The sequence below is a fragment of the Aotus nancymaae genome, unplaced genomic scaffold (assembly GCF_030222135.1).
Source record: "Aotus nancymaae isolate 86718 unplaced genomic scaffold, 86718_ANA_hifiasm-v0.15.2.pri h1tg000250l, whole genome shotgun sequence".
Classification (NCBI taxonomy): domain Eukaryota; kingdom Metazoa; phylum Chordata; class Mammalia; order Primates; family Aotidae; genus Aotus; species Aotus nancymaae.
In genome coordinates, this window is record NW_026988665.1 from 1728071 (window position 1) to 1744661 (window position 16591).

Consider the following 16591-nt stretch of genomic DNA (forward strand, 5'->3'; position numbering starts at 1 on the left):
TTTGCGCTATGGCAGGTGGAGAGAGAATGGCGGGGACTCCCATGAGGCGGGATTTCAGAGGCATACCAGAGCCAAGTCCAAAAATCAGATGTGGCCTTTATTGTGATGGTGGGAGCTCCACCAGCAGGTGCAAACATGGGGTGCTGAGGGTGGCAACACCAGCCACCCCAAACCACCTTCGCCCCCTCCCCTGTCCTCAGCCAGTACAGAAGCCAAATGTGGCCCCATGCCCCAGACTCCAGCCCAGGCAGGGCCGAGGGAGGAGTGTCAAGTCAGAAGTCACAGGGAGCCCAGTGACTGTCAGGTGGCTGGGAGCAAGCCTAGGGTAGGGGTGGAAGCAGAGAAAGGGCGGGGGGGGGGGGTGTGCAGCCCCAGGTGGCCCAAAGCAGCACAGTCGTGCCAGGGCTGGGCTGGCATTCGCCAAGTCACCAGGTCCCCGGGCAGAACAGATGGTGCCTGGACTTGTGCATGGCACAGGCAGAGGAGCCCTTGGGAGCCCTCGGTGGCAGGCAGCGTCCCGGGAGGAGTGGGGACTCCTTCCCTGAGGCTGATGACAGCTTCCAGGCTGCCAGGCTCTGACGGGAGTGCCCTCCGGGAATGTCTTCAGCCCCCAGCGGGCAGAAGCCAGGAGGGTCTGAGGGCTTGATGGGCATCAGGGGGATCTTTGTTGTGCCAGGGGTGGGCAGGGCCACCCGCGACCAAAGGCTGAAGGGGCGGGGGCTATGCGGCCACCAAACCCTTGGAAGAGGGGTGTGGAAGCGACCTCTGCACACGCCCAGGCCAAGTTCCAGGAAAGCGGGACCAGCCGCTAGAAGGGGGCGAGCCCGGGACATCAGGAGACGCCCTGAGGGGCACAGACAGGAGAGGCGCAGCTGCTGGTCCAGCCAGGAGCCCAGGGCCGCCCTATTTGCAATACTCCTTCCGGAATCCTGGAAGCCAAGGGTAGCAGGGGTTGGTGTCTGCTCTCCACCTCATCCCAACGGGAGGCACCCAGACTCCCAGCAGCACTCCCCAGCTTCTGAGCCGGAGGTGGCAGGGCCCGGGGCTGGCTGGGGCCTGCCCTCGGGGGTCCCGGGTGAGGTGGAGTGGGGAGAGGGGCAGGCTCTGAGATGGGCTGAGGTGCCCCCCACCTTTGTCTAGGTCGACGTTCTTGGGGGGTGGGGGGCTGTGGGCCAGCTCCGCCCTCTCCTTCAGGATGTTGTTTTTGTAATCTGTGGGAGGACAGCAGGCTGAGGTCCCCTCTCCCAGGATGCACTTCCCAGCCCAGGCCTAAGAGCCGCACCTGTGCCTTGGTGTCCCAGCTCCCCTCACCTAGCTGGATGTCCTCACTCCTGTAAAGCATCTGGTCCCCAGAAGCCACAGCGAACTCTCCCAAATTCATGTCCTTCCTGGAAAGCGAGGGTGGGAGGAGGTTACAGCTGGTTTCGAGGGGCTGGTCCCTAGGAGGGCCGGGAGGGGACCACTCACCCCTTTGACTTTCCCGACTTCTGGTCCGAGTATTCGTAGCCTGGGAAGGAGAGATATCAGGGGCAGTGCCGCCCTCTCCACGAGTCCCCCAGCCCAGAAGACCGCCCCCGCCCCCCGAGGCTCCTGGGGCCGCTGGCTCTGCGAGGCAGCCTCACCTCCGCGGCGCCTGCGGGCGGCCAGGAGGACGGTGACCAGCAGCAGGAGGAAGAGCAGCAGCGTGGCCAACACGTAGCCCAGCTGCTGGAAGAAGTGGGCCCGGCCCTCGGGGACGATGACATTAATGACGCTGTGGCCGCGCCCCAGCGTAGGGTCTGCGGGGGCGACAGGGGGCGGCGTCAGGCCCCAGCGCGACCTGCGCCCCACCCAGGCCACCCCCGCTGGGCTCCGGCGGGGGCAGAGCAGCCCCGGGGTGTGGGCTCCCGCCTTCCCGGGTCCCCGGGCGGCCTCCTTCACCTGGACCAGGGCCGCCGCTGTGGCTGGAGCCGTTGCCAGGCGAGCCCCGGGGGGGCGGCCCCGCGTCGGGTTCGGCTACCGTCAGGTGAAAGACGCGGCGCTCGTGCAGGCCGCAGTAGTGGTGGTGCAGGTGGCAGGAGTAGGTGCCCTCGTCGGCGGGCTCCAGCGGCTCGATGTGCAGCGAGAAGTCGCCGCGCTCAAAGGCGTCCGCGCCCACGGCCACGCGGTCGCGCAGGAAGGGCGGCCCGTAGGCGCGGCGCTCGCCCGACGCGTACAGGTCCAGCAGGCGGTCGGCGCGGTCGTGCGGGACCCCGGGCGGCTGCCGGTCCCAGTGCACCACCTGCTGCGCCTCCTCCACGTGCCGCTCGGTCCACACGTGCTCGCGGTTCACGCAGGTCAGCAGCGCGGGCGCGCCGCGCGCCACCGCCAGCACCTCCTTCTCGCCGTCCCAGTAGGCGGGGGTGGCTGGGGCTGCGAAGGGGGCGCGGTCAGCGGCGCGCGGGCCGGGGCGGGGGTCGAGGGGCGGGGGTCGGGGTCGGGGGTCGGGGGTCGGGGGCGGGGTCGGGGGTCGGGGGTCGGGGTCGGGGGTCGGGGTCGGGGGTCGGGGGTCGGGGTCGGGGGGCGGGGTCAGGGGTCGGGGTCGGGCTCGGGGTCGGGGGCGGGGGGGCGGGTCGGGGGCGGGGGGCGGGGTCGGGGGCGGGGTCGGGGGGCGGGGGTCGGGGTCGGGGGGCGTGGGCCGGGGCGCACTCACGGCCGTCCGTGACCTCCAGGCGGACCGCCAGGCTCTGGTAGAGGTGGCAGTAGTGGTGGTGCAGGTTGCAGGTGTACAGCCCCGCGTCCGTCTCCTCCACCGCTGCGCACCCGGGAGGAAGCCGCGCGTGAAATCGGCGGTGACCCGGCAGCCCCCATCGCCCCCGCCGCCCCCCGCCGGCCACGCCCCCCCGCCCGTCCCCGCCCCCCACCCCCGCACCGCGGATGAGCAGCGAGAAGTTGCCGTCGTCGAAGGCCGCGGGGGACAGCTGCAGGCGGCCGCGGTCGCGCGCCTCGTACACGCGCTGCTCGCCCGCCGAGTACAAGTCCAGCAGGCGGCGCGCGGGGCCGTCCCCGGGGCCGCGCAGGTCCCAGTGCAGCACGCGCTGGCGGTCGTGCAGCCGGTCCTGGGTCCACACCATACGCGGGCTCTGGCAGCGCAGCACGGCCCGGGCGCCCGCCGGCCAGCTCACTGCGGACTCGGACACCACGGAACTGCCGGCTGCGGCGGGCCCCGAGGGCCCTGGTGGAGATGGGGGAGTCAGCGGGGGAGGGGCGGGCCGAGGGTGCTGGTGCAGAAGAGGGGTTCGTTGGGGCGGGGTGGGCCCCAGGGTCCTGAGGAGGATGGGGGAGTCAGTGGGGAGGGGTGAGGCCCGATGACCCCGCGGGAGAGGCCTGGCAAGATGGTAGGGGCTGAGGGGGACTGGGGGCAGGCAGCTGTGGCCAGGGTCACTAACCTGAGTGCAGAAGGACAGCAGAGCCTGGAAGGAGAGGAGTGAGCTGGAGAGGCCACCCGCAGCCCCACCCGGCCTTGGGCCCCCCTTGACCCCCCGAGTCCCTCCTGTGGTCCCGGACAAGGTGGGTGCTGTGAGGTCCACTTAGGTGCGTGGAGGGCACCTCTCACACAGCCCAGATAGCCCTCCCTGTCACCCTGCTGGGCTGTGGATGCCACCTGCCCTTGTGGGGTGGGGAAGCCAGGCCGGGGGTGTGGACCCCAGGGCCAGGCCCCAAGCCGGCTGGTTCTGGGGTGTGTGCTTGTCCCTGGAACTACTCTGCCCGGCTGCAGCCCAGTCACCCAGAGCACCAACGCTGGGACCGAGGCTGGGTCTGTGAGGTCCCCCAGGCTCCCTCTGGGGAGTGTGTGCCCCTCTCCAGGGCTGTGCCCCAGCCCCCAGAGTCCTCAGACCCTCAGACAATGGGGACCCCACACCATACCCAAGGCTCAGCACAGCCCCTGAGGTGCTTCCATAGGGGCAGAGGCTGAAGGGTGAATGTGGGTGGTGACCCCGGCCACCCCCCAGGCCACGTTCCTGCTTGCAGGGAACTGGCATCGGTTTAGGCGGCCTCAGCATCCATCCTGAGTCTAGGCTGGACTTCCTCCGACCGGAAGCAGGGCTGCCACCCGAGATAGGCTCCAGTTTGTGTCCCCCTTCCTCAAGCTGGCCCACCCAGACACCCGCCCAACGCAGCCGTCCTCTGGTGACCAAGCTGGCCCACCCAGACACCCGCCCAACGCAACCGTCCTCTGGTGACCAACCCCTGTGTCCCGAAAGACCCCAAGCTCCACATGGACTGTACAGCCACACCACAGAGTCCCCACAGAGTCACAGTGTGTCCCCACAGGCTCGTGCCGCTTGCTTTAAACCCACCAGTTAAAACTCCCCGGCCAGGCATGGCGGCTCACCCCTGTAATCCCAGCACTCTGGGACGCAGAGGCAAGTGGATCACCTGAGGTCAGGAGTTCTAGATCAGCCTGGCCGACGTGGTGAAACCCTGTCTCTACTAAAAATATAAAAAATTAGCCAGGTATGATGGTGACCATTTGTAGTTCCAGCTACTCGGGAGGCTGAGGCAGGAGAATCGCTTGAACCTGGGAGGTGCAGGTTGCAGTGAGCCGAGATCGCGCCACTGCACTCCAGCCTCTGTGACAAGAGAGACACTGTCCAAAAAAAAAAAGCTCCCTGAGGGAAACGTGTGTGCAGGAAGCCCTGGGTGATAAAGGACTGGCTGGGGGTCCTTGTCTCTCCCCACTTCCCTAGCCTCCCAGCGGGCCCTGCGCCCCGGGGCCTGTGGATAATAAAAGCTGCTTCCATCCCATGACTCGATACTGGGGGCTGCTCCCTCCCATAGATCCTACATGCAAACTGCCCCAGAGATGTGGCTGGGAGCCTGGGAGCTTCCCAGAGGAATGTGCCCGGTCAGCAGGCCGGCCCGGGCCTGGGAGCGGGGGCTGGAACAGACCCTTCAGGCCCCACAGTTCTGCGGCTCCCCTCAATCCCTGACGCACTCCTTAAAACTCAGAGAAGCGCAGACCCCCAGCAAGCTGGGGTGCGGGAGGGGCCCTGAGGGAGAGGCTGCCTGGCCCTTCTTGGCCCTCTGGGCTCCACTCCCTAGCAGGGGGAGGCTGGCTAACTGAGGACGTCACACCCTCCGCGATCCGCTCTCCTGAGTGCCCCCAGACCCGTCCCCTGTCCTCTTCCCTGGTGGGGCCTTCCCTCCCCTCCTGGCCCAAGCTCGGACAGGCGGTTTTGTCCGAAACAGACTTGCTCGGCCCCATGTGCTGCCCCCCAGCCGCCTCCCAGCGCCCCACACTCACTGTGCAGAAGCACCAGTTTCCACAGCAGGATTCGGGGTGGCAGCGCCATGGCCCCCCGCCCAGCCCCAGGCTTGGTCCCACTCAGCTCTAAGTCTGTCTCCAGAAAAACAGCCCGACCCCTCCCCCGCCTTAGCACCCGCGGTGACGTCACGGAGCCCTGGGCCGGTCGGCCGCCTGAGGACCGCCCCCTCTGGCTCCTCCCGGCCCCTTGGCTCCCCCAACCTTGCTGTGCTATTGGGGAGGGGCAGTGTGGGAGCAGAGGCCCAGCCCTTCTCTGGTCAGTGACCCTGCCCTTGGAGGAACAAGACGGTCGGAGGGCGTGGGTCTCTGCTGCTGTGTGGGCGTGTCTGACATCTGGGAGCCTTCTGGGCTGCGCAGAGTTGGGACTGTCGGGTGTCCCCTCAGCTCTGCCTCTGGCTTCCCCCGACGTGAGCCACCTCAGGGCAGGGCCGCCCCTTGCCTGCTCCAGACCCCAGAAAGTCCTCCCAGTGCTGGGATCCCCCAACCCACTGCACACCCTGGCACCCTCCTTCAGACCAGATTCCCTTCCAGCTGCAACCCTTAGCCGGCATGACCTTGGTACCGTGTCCTCGGAGGCCACAGTGGACTCTCTCGGGACAGGATGCTGGACGCTGCTGGCCAGTCATCCCCTGTACAACCTGCAGTGTCAGCCAGGGAGGGTTTGCCCTGGTACGGGGAGGCCTGGGGGTCCTGGGGGTGGCAGACCTTTCCCCTGCAGGACCCGTCCCCCGGGGCTGTCCTGCTGTCCCTGAAACCAGGTCCCGGGTTAGGGGCTCCTGCAGGAAGGGGAGAGTGGGCCCCCACCGCAGAAAGCACAAATTTGAAACTCTGGGAAAACTCACAAAGTCACATAAACAAATGCAAAATGACAGAGCCGCACTGTGTTCCAAACCCACGCCTTCTAGTTAAGCAAACCTCAAGAGAAGAAAAAAATCTGAACCACCACAAGAAACGCTCAGCGCAGAGTTCACCCCTCCCACTTGGAGTGAGAGCTCCTTATGGCCCCGGGTGCGTGGGGGACTCGCCCCTGAACCCCGCTCTGGTCCCCAAGTCCTCCGACAGTGGGAAACCCAGTCTGACCAGTCTTGGCCCTGCTGCTGCCCCAGTGAGAGGGTGTGGGGGGGGCGGCAACGGGCAGGGCTGGGAGGGACCTCGTTAGGACACAAGACCCCACCCCCACCCCCACCCCCGACCTGTCAGACTCGTGGCCGGCCGGGTGGGCGGGGCCCCTTTCCAAACCGGCTTCTGGGCGGAACTTGCCGGGACAGCCCCGCTCCCTCCCTGGGCCTTTCATTCTGGAAAAACAAGCCCCACCTGGGCAGCCTCAAGGCCTGGCCTCCGCTGGCCTCTCCTCCTGTTTTTCCAACTGGTTTCTATTAGTGCTGGCGGCCTGCCCGCACGTCTGTCTCCATCGCACACCCTGGGGCCTCGGCCTCTGCCGGCTCTGGCTCCCTCGGTCACACTCCCTGTTCTCTCTCCCCGCTGTGGAGGGAGGATGAGTCGGGTGGGGGGACAGGGTCAGCCCTCGGGTCTGGAAGGGCCTGGCTCCAGGTGCGGGCCTGGGAGGGGAGCCAGGTCTGCTCCAGGCCCAGAGGGGTACCTGCTGCACACGACAGCCTCGGGGCAGGGCACGGCACACGCCCTGCAGAGCCGTCCCTCTCTGGGCAGTGGGCTCCAGCCAACTGAGAGGCAGGCCAGAGGCTGTAGTCTGAGAGGGCCCTGGGCAAGGAGCGAAAGGCCGTGGAGGCCCCAGGCCTCTTCCCTGCCCCTGCCTGTTAGGTCCTCAGCAGGAAACGGCCACAGGAGCGAGCAGGACCGGCAGTGACCAGACCACCTGCTTCTCCCATGGCCACTGACCGTGCCCTCCTGTCCCCTCCTGGGCTGGGACTGTGGAGCCCTTGCTAGCCGGGGACGTGGCCAGAGTTGTGAGTATGTGACTTAGTTCCCAGCCTGGCCTGGCATTTTTCCCTCTGGGAAGAGGACAGACCAGGACAAAACAAAGCCACTGGCATCGCCGTGCCCTGGCCAAGCCCCCAACAAACCAGTGCCCTGGACCCTCCTCCTCTAGGAGGCAGGGTGGAGCGAGGGGGGTCAGTTGGCCCCATGCCCACGCTGAGGACCTGATGTAGGCTGCCACTCTGGTGACTCAACATTCCAGGCAGCCCGGCTCATTGGGAAGAAAACCACAGGCACTCAGAGCCACAGGCAGCACACGAAGCCCACACTCACCCCGTGAGCGTGCACACACAGACACACACACACACATGCACCCAGCACACCAAGCCCACACTCACCCCGTGAGCGTGCACACACAGACACACACACACACATGCACCCAGCACACCAAGCCCACACTCACCCCGTGAGCGTGCACACACAGACACACATGCACACAGCACACCAAGCCCACACTCACCCCGTGAGCGTGCACACACAGACACACACACATGCACACAGCACACCAAGCCCACACTCACCCCGTGAGCATGCACACACAGACACACACACATGCACACAGCACACCAAGCCCACACACCCCGTGAGCGTGCACACAGACACACATACACATGCACACAGCACACCAAGCCCACACTCACCCCATGAGTGTGCACACACAGACACATACACATGCACACAGCACACCAAGCCCACACTCACCCCGTGAGCGTGCACACAGACACACGCATACACACGTGCACACAGCACACCAAGCCCACACACCCTGTGAGCGTGCACACACACACACATACACACATGCACACAGCACACCAAGCCCACACACCCCGTCAGTGTGCACAGACACATGCATACACACGCATGCACACAGCACACCAAGCCCACACCCCGTGAGCGTGCACACACAGACACGCATACACACGCATGCACACAGCACACCAAGCCCACACTCACCCCATGAGCGTGCACACACAGACACACATATACACATGCACACAGCACAGCCAAGCCCACTCACCCCATGAGCGTGCACACACAGACACATGTATACACACACATGCACACAGCACACCAAGCCCACACTCACCCCATGAGCATGCACAGACACACGCATACACACACATGCACACAGCACACCAAGCCCACACTCACCCCATGAGCGTGCACACACAGACACACATATACACACACGCACACAGCACACCAAGCCCACACCCCGTGAGTGTGCACACACAGACACACGCATACACACACATGCACACAACACACCAAGCCCACACTCACCCCGTGAGCATGCACACAGACACACGCATACACACACATGCACACAGCACACCAAGCCCACACAACCCGTGAGCGTGCACACAAACACACGCATACACACACATGCACACAGCACACCAAGCCCACACCCTGTGAGCGTGCACAGACACACGTATACACACATGCACACAGCACAGCCAAGCCGACACCCCATGAGCATGCACACACAGACACACGTATACACACACATGCACACAGCACATCAAGCCCACACACTCCGTCAGTGTGCACAGACAGACACACGCATACACACACATGCACACAGCACACCAAGCCCACACACCCCGTCAGTGTGCACAGACACACGCATACACACACATGCACACAGCACACCAAGCCCACACAACCCGTGAGCGTGCACACAAACACACGCATACACACACATGCACACAGCACACCAAGCCCACACAACCCGTGAGCGTGCACACAAACACACGCATACACACACATGCACACAGCACACCAAGCCCACACCCTGTGAGCGTGCACAGACACACGTATACACACATGCACACAGCACAGCCAAGCCGACACCCCATGAGCATGCACACACAGACACACGTATACACACACATGCACACAGCACATCAAGCCCACACACTCCGTCAGTGTGCACAGACACACGCATACACACACATGCACACAGCACACCAAGCCCACACACCCCGTCAGTGTGCACAGACACACGCATACACACACATGCACACAGCACACCAAGCCCACACCCTGTGAGCGTGCACAGACACATGTATACACACATGCACACAGCACAGCCAAGCCGACACCCCATGAGCATGCACACACAGACACACATATACACACACATGCACACAGCACATCAAGCCCACTCACCCCATGAGCGTGCATACACGTGTATATACACCCATGCACACAGCACACCAAGCCCACACTCACCTCATAAGCGTGCAGACACGTATACACACACATGCACACAGCACACCAAGCCCACACCCCATGAGTGTGCACACAGACACACGTATACACACACATGCACACAGCACAGCCAAGCCCACACTCACCCCATGAGCGTGCACAGACACACGCATACACACATGCACAGCACAGCCAAGCCCACGCCCCCATGAGCGTGCACAGACACACGCATACACACACGCATACACACATGCACAGCACAGCCAAGCCCACACCCCCATGAGCGTGCACAGACACACGCATACACACACGCATACACACATGCACAGCACAGCCAAGCCCACACCCCCATGAGCATGCACACACACGCATACACACATGCACACACAGCACAGCCAAGCCCATATTCCCATGAGCATGCACACACACTACACACAGCACAGCCAAACCATACTCCCGAGTGTGCACACACAGACACATGTATGCACACATATGCACACACGGCACAGCCAAGCCCACATCCCCATGGGCGTGCACACACATATACACACACATGCACACACCACAGCCAAGCCCAGACTCCCTAGAGCATGCACACACAGACACAGGCATAACAGCACAGTGAAGCCCAGCGTGCACACGCAGACACACACATACATATGCACAGACACAGCACAGCCCATGCTCCCATGAGCATGCACACACACACATACACACATGCACACATAGCACCGCCAAGCCCACATCCCCATGGGCGTGCACACACATACACACACACATGCACACACCACAGCCAAGCCCAGACTCCCTAGAGCATGCACACACAGACACAGGCATAACAGCACAGCCAAGTCCAGCGTGCACACGCAGACACACACATACATATGCACAGACACAGCACAGCCCATGCTCCCATGAGCATGCACACACACACATACACACATGCACACACAGCACCGCCAAGCCCACATCCCCATGGGCGTGCACACACATACACACACACATGCACACACCACAGCCAAGCCCAGACTCCCTAGAGCATGCACACACAGACACAGGCATAACAGCACAGCCAAGCCCAGCGTGCACACGCAGACACACACATACATATGCACAGACACAGCACAGCCCATGCTCCCATGAGCATGCACACACACACATACACACATGCACACACAGCACAGCCAAGCCCATATTCCCATGAGCATGCACACACACTACACACAGCACAGCCAAACCATACTCCCGAGTGTGCACACACAGACACATGTATGCACACATATGCACATACAGCACACCCAAGCCCATACTCCCATGAGTGCACAGGCACACACACATGCATACACACATGCACACACAGCATAGCCAGAACCATACTCACTCCCGAAAGTATGCATACAGACATTCACACACACATGCACAGCATGTCAAGCTCATACTCCCATGAGCGTGAACATACATGCATACACATACATGCACACACAAACAGATGGAGGCATACATACAGAGACACACATGCATGCACATGAAGACACACAGAGACATACACAGATACACACAAGGAAACACAGACCCACACAGATGCACACACACACACACACGGAGACACACGAAGACGCATGGAAACACACACAGACCCACACAGATGCGCAGACACACACACAGATGCACACACACACAGACCCACACAGATGCACACACAGACCCACACAGATGCACACACACACACACAGATGCACACAGACCCACACATGCACACACACACATGCACACACACACACAGACCCGCACAGATGTACACACATACACACGGAGACACACAAAGACACATGGAAACACACACACAGACCCACACAGATGCACACAGACCCACACAGATGCACACATACACACAGACCCACACAGATGCGCAGACACACACACACAGATGCACACAAACAGACCCACACATGCACACACACAGATGCACACACACACAGACCCGCACAGATGTACACACACACACACACGGAGACACACAAAGACACATGGAAACACACACACAGAGCCACATACAGAAACATAGGCACACAGGCACACGCACACCTGGAAAGACGCACACAGACACAGAGACAGACACACACACACAGAAACACAGACAGACACGGGCCTGTGCTCATGCAGTGGCAGGTGACGGGCGAAGATTCCCTCTGCCCGTTGTTGAAGAGCATTTGCTGAGCACCTCCTGGGTGGCAGGCTTGCTGGGCACTGGGGACTCAGCACTAGGCTGGGCACTGCCCTCTCAAACCCCAGCCTCCTAGACTATGCCGCATGTGGTCAAGGGAATGAGACGGTGGGGTGCGGCAGGTTGGAGGGGCGAGGACGGACTCCAGGGAGCGACCTGTGACAGCAAATGCCCCGCCAGGCCTGAGGACGCCGCCATGGCGGGACTGCTAGGAGTGGCCTTGGGACCCAGGGGGCCCTGTGTGAACTGGCCCAGGCTGGAAACGGAGCAGGTCAAAACTCCCGTGCTGATCAGCATGGGATCACACCTGTGAATAGCCACTGCACTCCAGCCTGGGCAACAAAGCGAGACTCTGTCTCTTAAAAAAAAATTATGTATGCAATTATGATAGAAAAATCAGCTGGGTGCAGCGGCTCACTCCTACAATCCCAGCACGTCGGGAGGTGGAGGCAGGAGGATTGCTTAAGCACAGGAGTTGGAGACCAGCCAGGACAGCATAGCAAGACCCAGTCAAAAATAAAACATGGCTGGGGGCGGAGGCTCCCGCCTGTAATCCCAGGACTTTGGGAGGCTGAAGTGGGCAGACCACCTGAGGTTAGGAGTTCGAGATCAGCCTGGCCAACATGGTGAAACCCGTCTCTACTAAAAATACAAAAATTAGCTGGGTGTGGTGGTGGGTGCCTGTAATCCCAGCTACTTGGGAGGCTGAGGCAAGAGAATCACTTGAATCCAGGAGACGGAGTTTGTGGTGAGCTGAGATCACGCCACTGCACTCCAGCCTAGGCAACAAGAGTGAAACTCCGTCTCAAAAAGAAAAAAAGTCCAGGCGCAGTGGCTCATGCCTGTAATTCAAGCACTTTGGGAGGCCGAGGCGGGTGGATCACAAGGGCAGGAGATCGAGACCATCCTGACCACGGTGAAACCCCGTCTCTACTAAAATACAAAAGTTAGCCGGGCGTAGTGGTGCACACCTGTGATCCCAGCTACAGGAGGCTGAGGTGGGAGAACTGCCTGAGCCGGGGAGGTGGAGGGTGCAGTGAGTTGTGATCGTACCACCTTTACTCCAGCCTGGGTGACAGAACCAGACAGTCTCAGAAAAGAAAAGAAAAAACGATCAGGTTTGTACTGATCCCAGTGTGCATGGATCTGAGCCTCGGTTATCGAGCTATTGCCGCTCTGCTCCAGAATCCCCACCACTCCACGTTCAGCAGGTCCTGGGGGGGATCCTGAATCGCTCCTTGGCAGGGGGGAGGGCGACGCTGGGCTCTGCCGGCAGCGGGTGCTGGGGGCGCTTTGGAGGATGGGGTTCTGCTGTTTCTGGTGTCAGCGGGGTGGGTGTTAGGACATCCCCTGGAGCTCGGCCCCAGCCACGTGCACACAGCACAGGGTCCCTGAGTCACCCGGAAGCCTGCAGTGATCTTTCTACGCTCCCTCAATGTGGAGACCTGGAGACCGACACCCTGACTGCCCCTGCAGTGCCGCTTTCAGCCACAGGAATCCTGGAGGGCTCGCCCTGGCCTGTGCCCAGGCCACCTCTGCTGGCCACTGCGTCCCATCCCTGATAGGACGTGGCCCACTGTTTGTCCAGCGACTGCAGACCAGCTGCAGCCTGGGAAAGACAACGCACTTCTCCGCAACCCAGGGGTGGGGGCGGACCCAGAACCACAGGGCTGGACCTCCTCTGTGGTTTCTGTTCTGAGTGCCCGGTCTGCTGTAGATCAGATACGAGGGAAAGGCTGGGCATGACAGTTCCCTCTGACCCCAAGGCCCTGAGCAGCCCTGTGGATAAGTCCAGGGAACACCTTTCATTACTTCCTGCAGAATCTTGGTTCTCCTGAAGATTCATTGGCTTTATATATGTATTAAGATTTCCTTTTTTTTTTTTTTTGAGACAGAGTCTTGCTCTGTCACCCAGGCTGGAGTGCGGTGGCACGATCTCTGCTCACTGCAACCTGTGTCTCCTGGGTTCAAGCGATTCCCCTGCCTCAGCTTCCTGAGTAGCTGGAATTACAGGTGTGTGCCAGCACACCCAGCTAACATTTTTTGTATTTTAGTAGAGATGGGGTTTCACCATGGCCAGGATGGTCTCGACTTCCTGACCTCATGATTCACCCACCTTGGTCTCCCGAAGTACTGGGATTATAGGCATGAACCACCTCACCCAGCCTTGTTTTTTCTTTTTTTTTTGAGACAGAGTTTTGCTCTTGTTGCCCAGGCTGGAGTGCAATGGCATGATCTTGGCTCACTGCAACCTCCGCCTCCCAGGCCAGGTTCACGCGATTCTCCTGCCTCAGCCTCCTGAGTAGCTGAGACTACAGGTGCCCGCTGACATGCCCAGCTAATTTTTTGTATTTTAGTTAAAGACAGGGTTTCACCCTGTTGCCCAGGCTGGTCCCAAACTCCTAAACTCAGACAATCCACCCACTTTGGCCTCCCAAAGTGTGAACCACCACACCTGGCTAATTTTTGTATTTTTAGTAGAGACAGGGTTTCAATATCTTGGCCAGGCTGGTCTCAAACTCCTGACCTCATGTGATCTGCCCACCTCCACCTCCAAAAGTGCTGGAATTACAGGCATGAGCCACGTGCCTGGTCTTATCCTAAGATTTTCTTTCTTTCTTTCTTTCTTTTTAATAGCCCAGTGGTTTTTTTTTTTTTTTTTTTTTTCTTTTTTTAACAAGTATTATGCCATGAACTCATAGGGAAGAGGTTCCAGCAGCTCAGGCTCCTTCCCACTGGCTCCCACGCAGGGCGCTTCTCTGGGTGGAGCAGGCTGGCGCTTCCGTGGAACCCGGGTTCCTTTCCCTTCGGGTTCTTCCTTTTTCTGATCATTTTCCCTCCCGCGTTTCAGGAAGCCGCCCGGCTCTCAGCCTGCTGAACGCTCAACACGCACGTTCACTCTCTTGGCGAGAATCTTGCCCTCCACTTGTTTGTTCACAACAAGGCCAGCAGCACGCTGGGTGGCACTGTGGCCTGTCCCAGTTCTACACGGCCACACTCGCGGGGCCTGCTGTGTGAACGGCACCCGTTCCCTTACGTCTCCAATGCCACCTTTCTTACAGATTCGCATATAGGTGGCCGCAGGAGCAACTCCACGTTTCCTAAAAGGCCCCGAGAACGTACATCGGGAACGCGCGTCGGGATCGCGCGTCGGGGTCCTGTCCTCTTTCCCTCTGTGTCCGTCATTTCCGGAATTATCGGAAGAGGGTGGTTCCTCCAGATCTGCACCCTGCTGGGGAATGCGCTCACGGGCCATCTGCCTCGATGCAAGGGCGCCCAGGCCCTGACTTGGTCTCCTGGGCCCACTGCCAGGTGCCCGGCATGGCCACAGCCAGCTGATCCAGTGAGACTGCTGCCTGGGCACTGACGGTCAGAAGTCCCTGATCCACCCCTGGGGACAGAGGCGGTTTCCGATCCGCAGTTTGCAGAGGGGCCTTAGGTCAGTGTAAGGGAAAGCAGACGCCCCACTTGCTGGCAACGCAGGTCAGCTCTGGGTAACGTACACAGCCAGCAACGGCTGAAGGTGAGGGAGCAGAAAGTTCTCCTTTTGTTTTTTGTTTTAGACGGAATCTAGCTGTTGCCCAGGCTAGAGTGCAAAGGCGAAATCGGCTCACTGTAACCTCCGCCTCCCAGGCCCAAGCAATTCTACCTCAGCCTCCCCAGTAGCTGAGTAGCAGGAATTGTAGGCGCGCACCACCACACTCAGCTAATTTTTATATTTTTAGTAGAGATGGGATTTCACCATGTTGGCCAGGCTGGTCTCAAACTCCTGACTTCAGGTGATCTGCCCGCCTTGGCCTCCCGAAGTGCTGGGGTTACAGGAGTGAGCCATGGCACCCAGTCGAAATCTCCCCTCCTCTCCCCTTTCCTCCCCTCCCTTCCCTTCCTCTCTTTCCTTTCTCTCTCTTTCCCCTCTCTGTTTCCGTCTTTTTTTTTTCGGACAGAGTTTCTCTCTTGTTGCCCAGGCTGGAGTGCAGTGGCATGATCTCGGCTCACTGCAACCCCCGCCTCCCGAGTTCAAGCAATTCTCCTGTCTCAGCCCCCTCAAGTAGCTGGAATTACAGGCACCTGCCACCACACCCAGCTAATTTTTGTATTTTTAGTGGAGATGGAGTTTCGTCACATTGGCCAGGCTGGTCTCGAACTCCTGGCCTCAAGTGACCCTCCCAGAGTGCTGGGATTACAGGCGTGAGCCACCATGCCTGGCCTAATTTTTGTATGTTTTGTAGAGACAGGGTTCCGCCATCCTGGCCAGGCCAGTCTCGAACAGTCCTGGGCTTAAGAGCTCTGCCCACCTTGGCCTATCAAAGTGCTGGGATTACAGGCGTGAGCCACTGCGCCCGGCCCCTCTTGGACACTTCTTGCTGCTGGTTTGTAGACCACATTCTTAAATATAAGTAGAAAACCAGGTACCACCAGAGGAAACCGCAAACATGGAAAAGACAGACTGAAGTCGACAAACAAGCAACTGGGAAGCAGCAGAAACTAGACAGCGGTGAGGGGAGGGTTAAAGAAACACCCATCGTGCCGGGCGCAGTGGCTCACGCCTGTAATCTCAGGCAGGCAGATCAGGAGGTCAGGAGTTCAAGACCAGCCTGGTCAACATGGTGAAACCCCGTCTTAAAAAATACAAAAATTAGCTGGGCATGGTGGCTCATGCCTGTAATCCTAGCTACTTGGGAGGCTGAGGTAGGAGAACTGCTTGAACCGGGACCCAGGAGGCGGAGGTTGCAGTGAGCAGAGATTGTGCCACTGCACTCCAGCCTGGGCTACAGAGCGAGACTCCATCTCAAAAAAACAAAAGAAAAGAAACACATATCGTGCTGGGCGCGGTGGCTCATGCCTGTAATCCCAGCACTTTCGGAGGCTGAGGCGGGTGGATCACGAGGTCAGGAGTTCAAGACCAG

At 60.4% G+C, this 16591-nt stretch overlaps 1 protein-coding gene across 3 annotated transcripts; it reads right to left on the minus strand.

The window, feature by feature from the left end:
• Window positions 1–352: 352 nt before the first annotated feature.
• On the minus strand, window positions 353–5384 carry MXRA8 (matrix remodeling associated 8). 3 transcript variants are annotated; one of them, XM_021667446.2, is made up of 10 exons: window positions 5267–5384; window positions 3408–3431; window positions 2891–3193; window positions 2672–2773; window positions 1921–2391; window positions 1623–1778; window positions 1468–1507; window positions 1312–1388; window positions 1131–1229; window positions 353–634 (listed from the first exon to the last, which is right to left on the minus strand). In XM_021667446.2, the coding sequence occupies exons 1-10, from the start codon at window positions 5313–5315 to the stop codon at window positions 426–428; spliced, it is 1530 nt and encodes a 509-aa protein (XP_021523121.2). In that variant the 5' UTR covers window positions 5316–5384; the 3' UTR covers window positions 353–425. The 3 variants fall into 3 exon arrangements, with proteins under 3 accessions (XP_021523121.2, XP_021523122.1, XP_021523123.1); XM_021667447.2 differs by having other exon boundaries at window positions 547–929; window positions 1131–1211; XM_021667448.2 differs by lacking the exon at window positions 2891–3193 and having other exon boundaries at window positions 547–929; window positions 1131–1211.
• Between the last annotated feature and the right edge of the window lie 11207 nt (window positions 5385–16591).

Excerpts from the sequence above, each read along its gene's own strand:
- MXRA8 (XM_021667446.2), bottom strand. The coding sequence starts at position 5,315 with ATGGCGCTGCCACCCCGAATCCTGCTGTGGAAACTGGTGCTTCTGCAC. Across the intron at positions 3,194-3,407 it reads TGCTGTCCTTCTGCACTCAG|GGCCCTCGGGGCCCGCCGCA; the intron begins GTTAGTGACCCT and ends CATCTCCACCAG. Across the intron at positions 2,774-2,890 it reads CTTCTCGCTGCTCATCCGCG|CGGTGGAGGAGACGGACGCG; the intron begins GTGCGGGGGTGG and ends CCGGGTGCGCAG.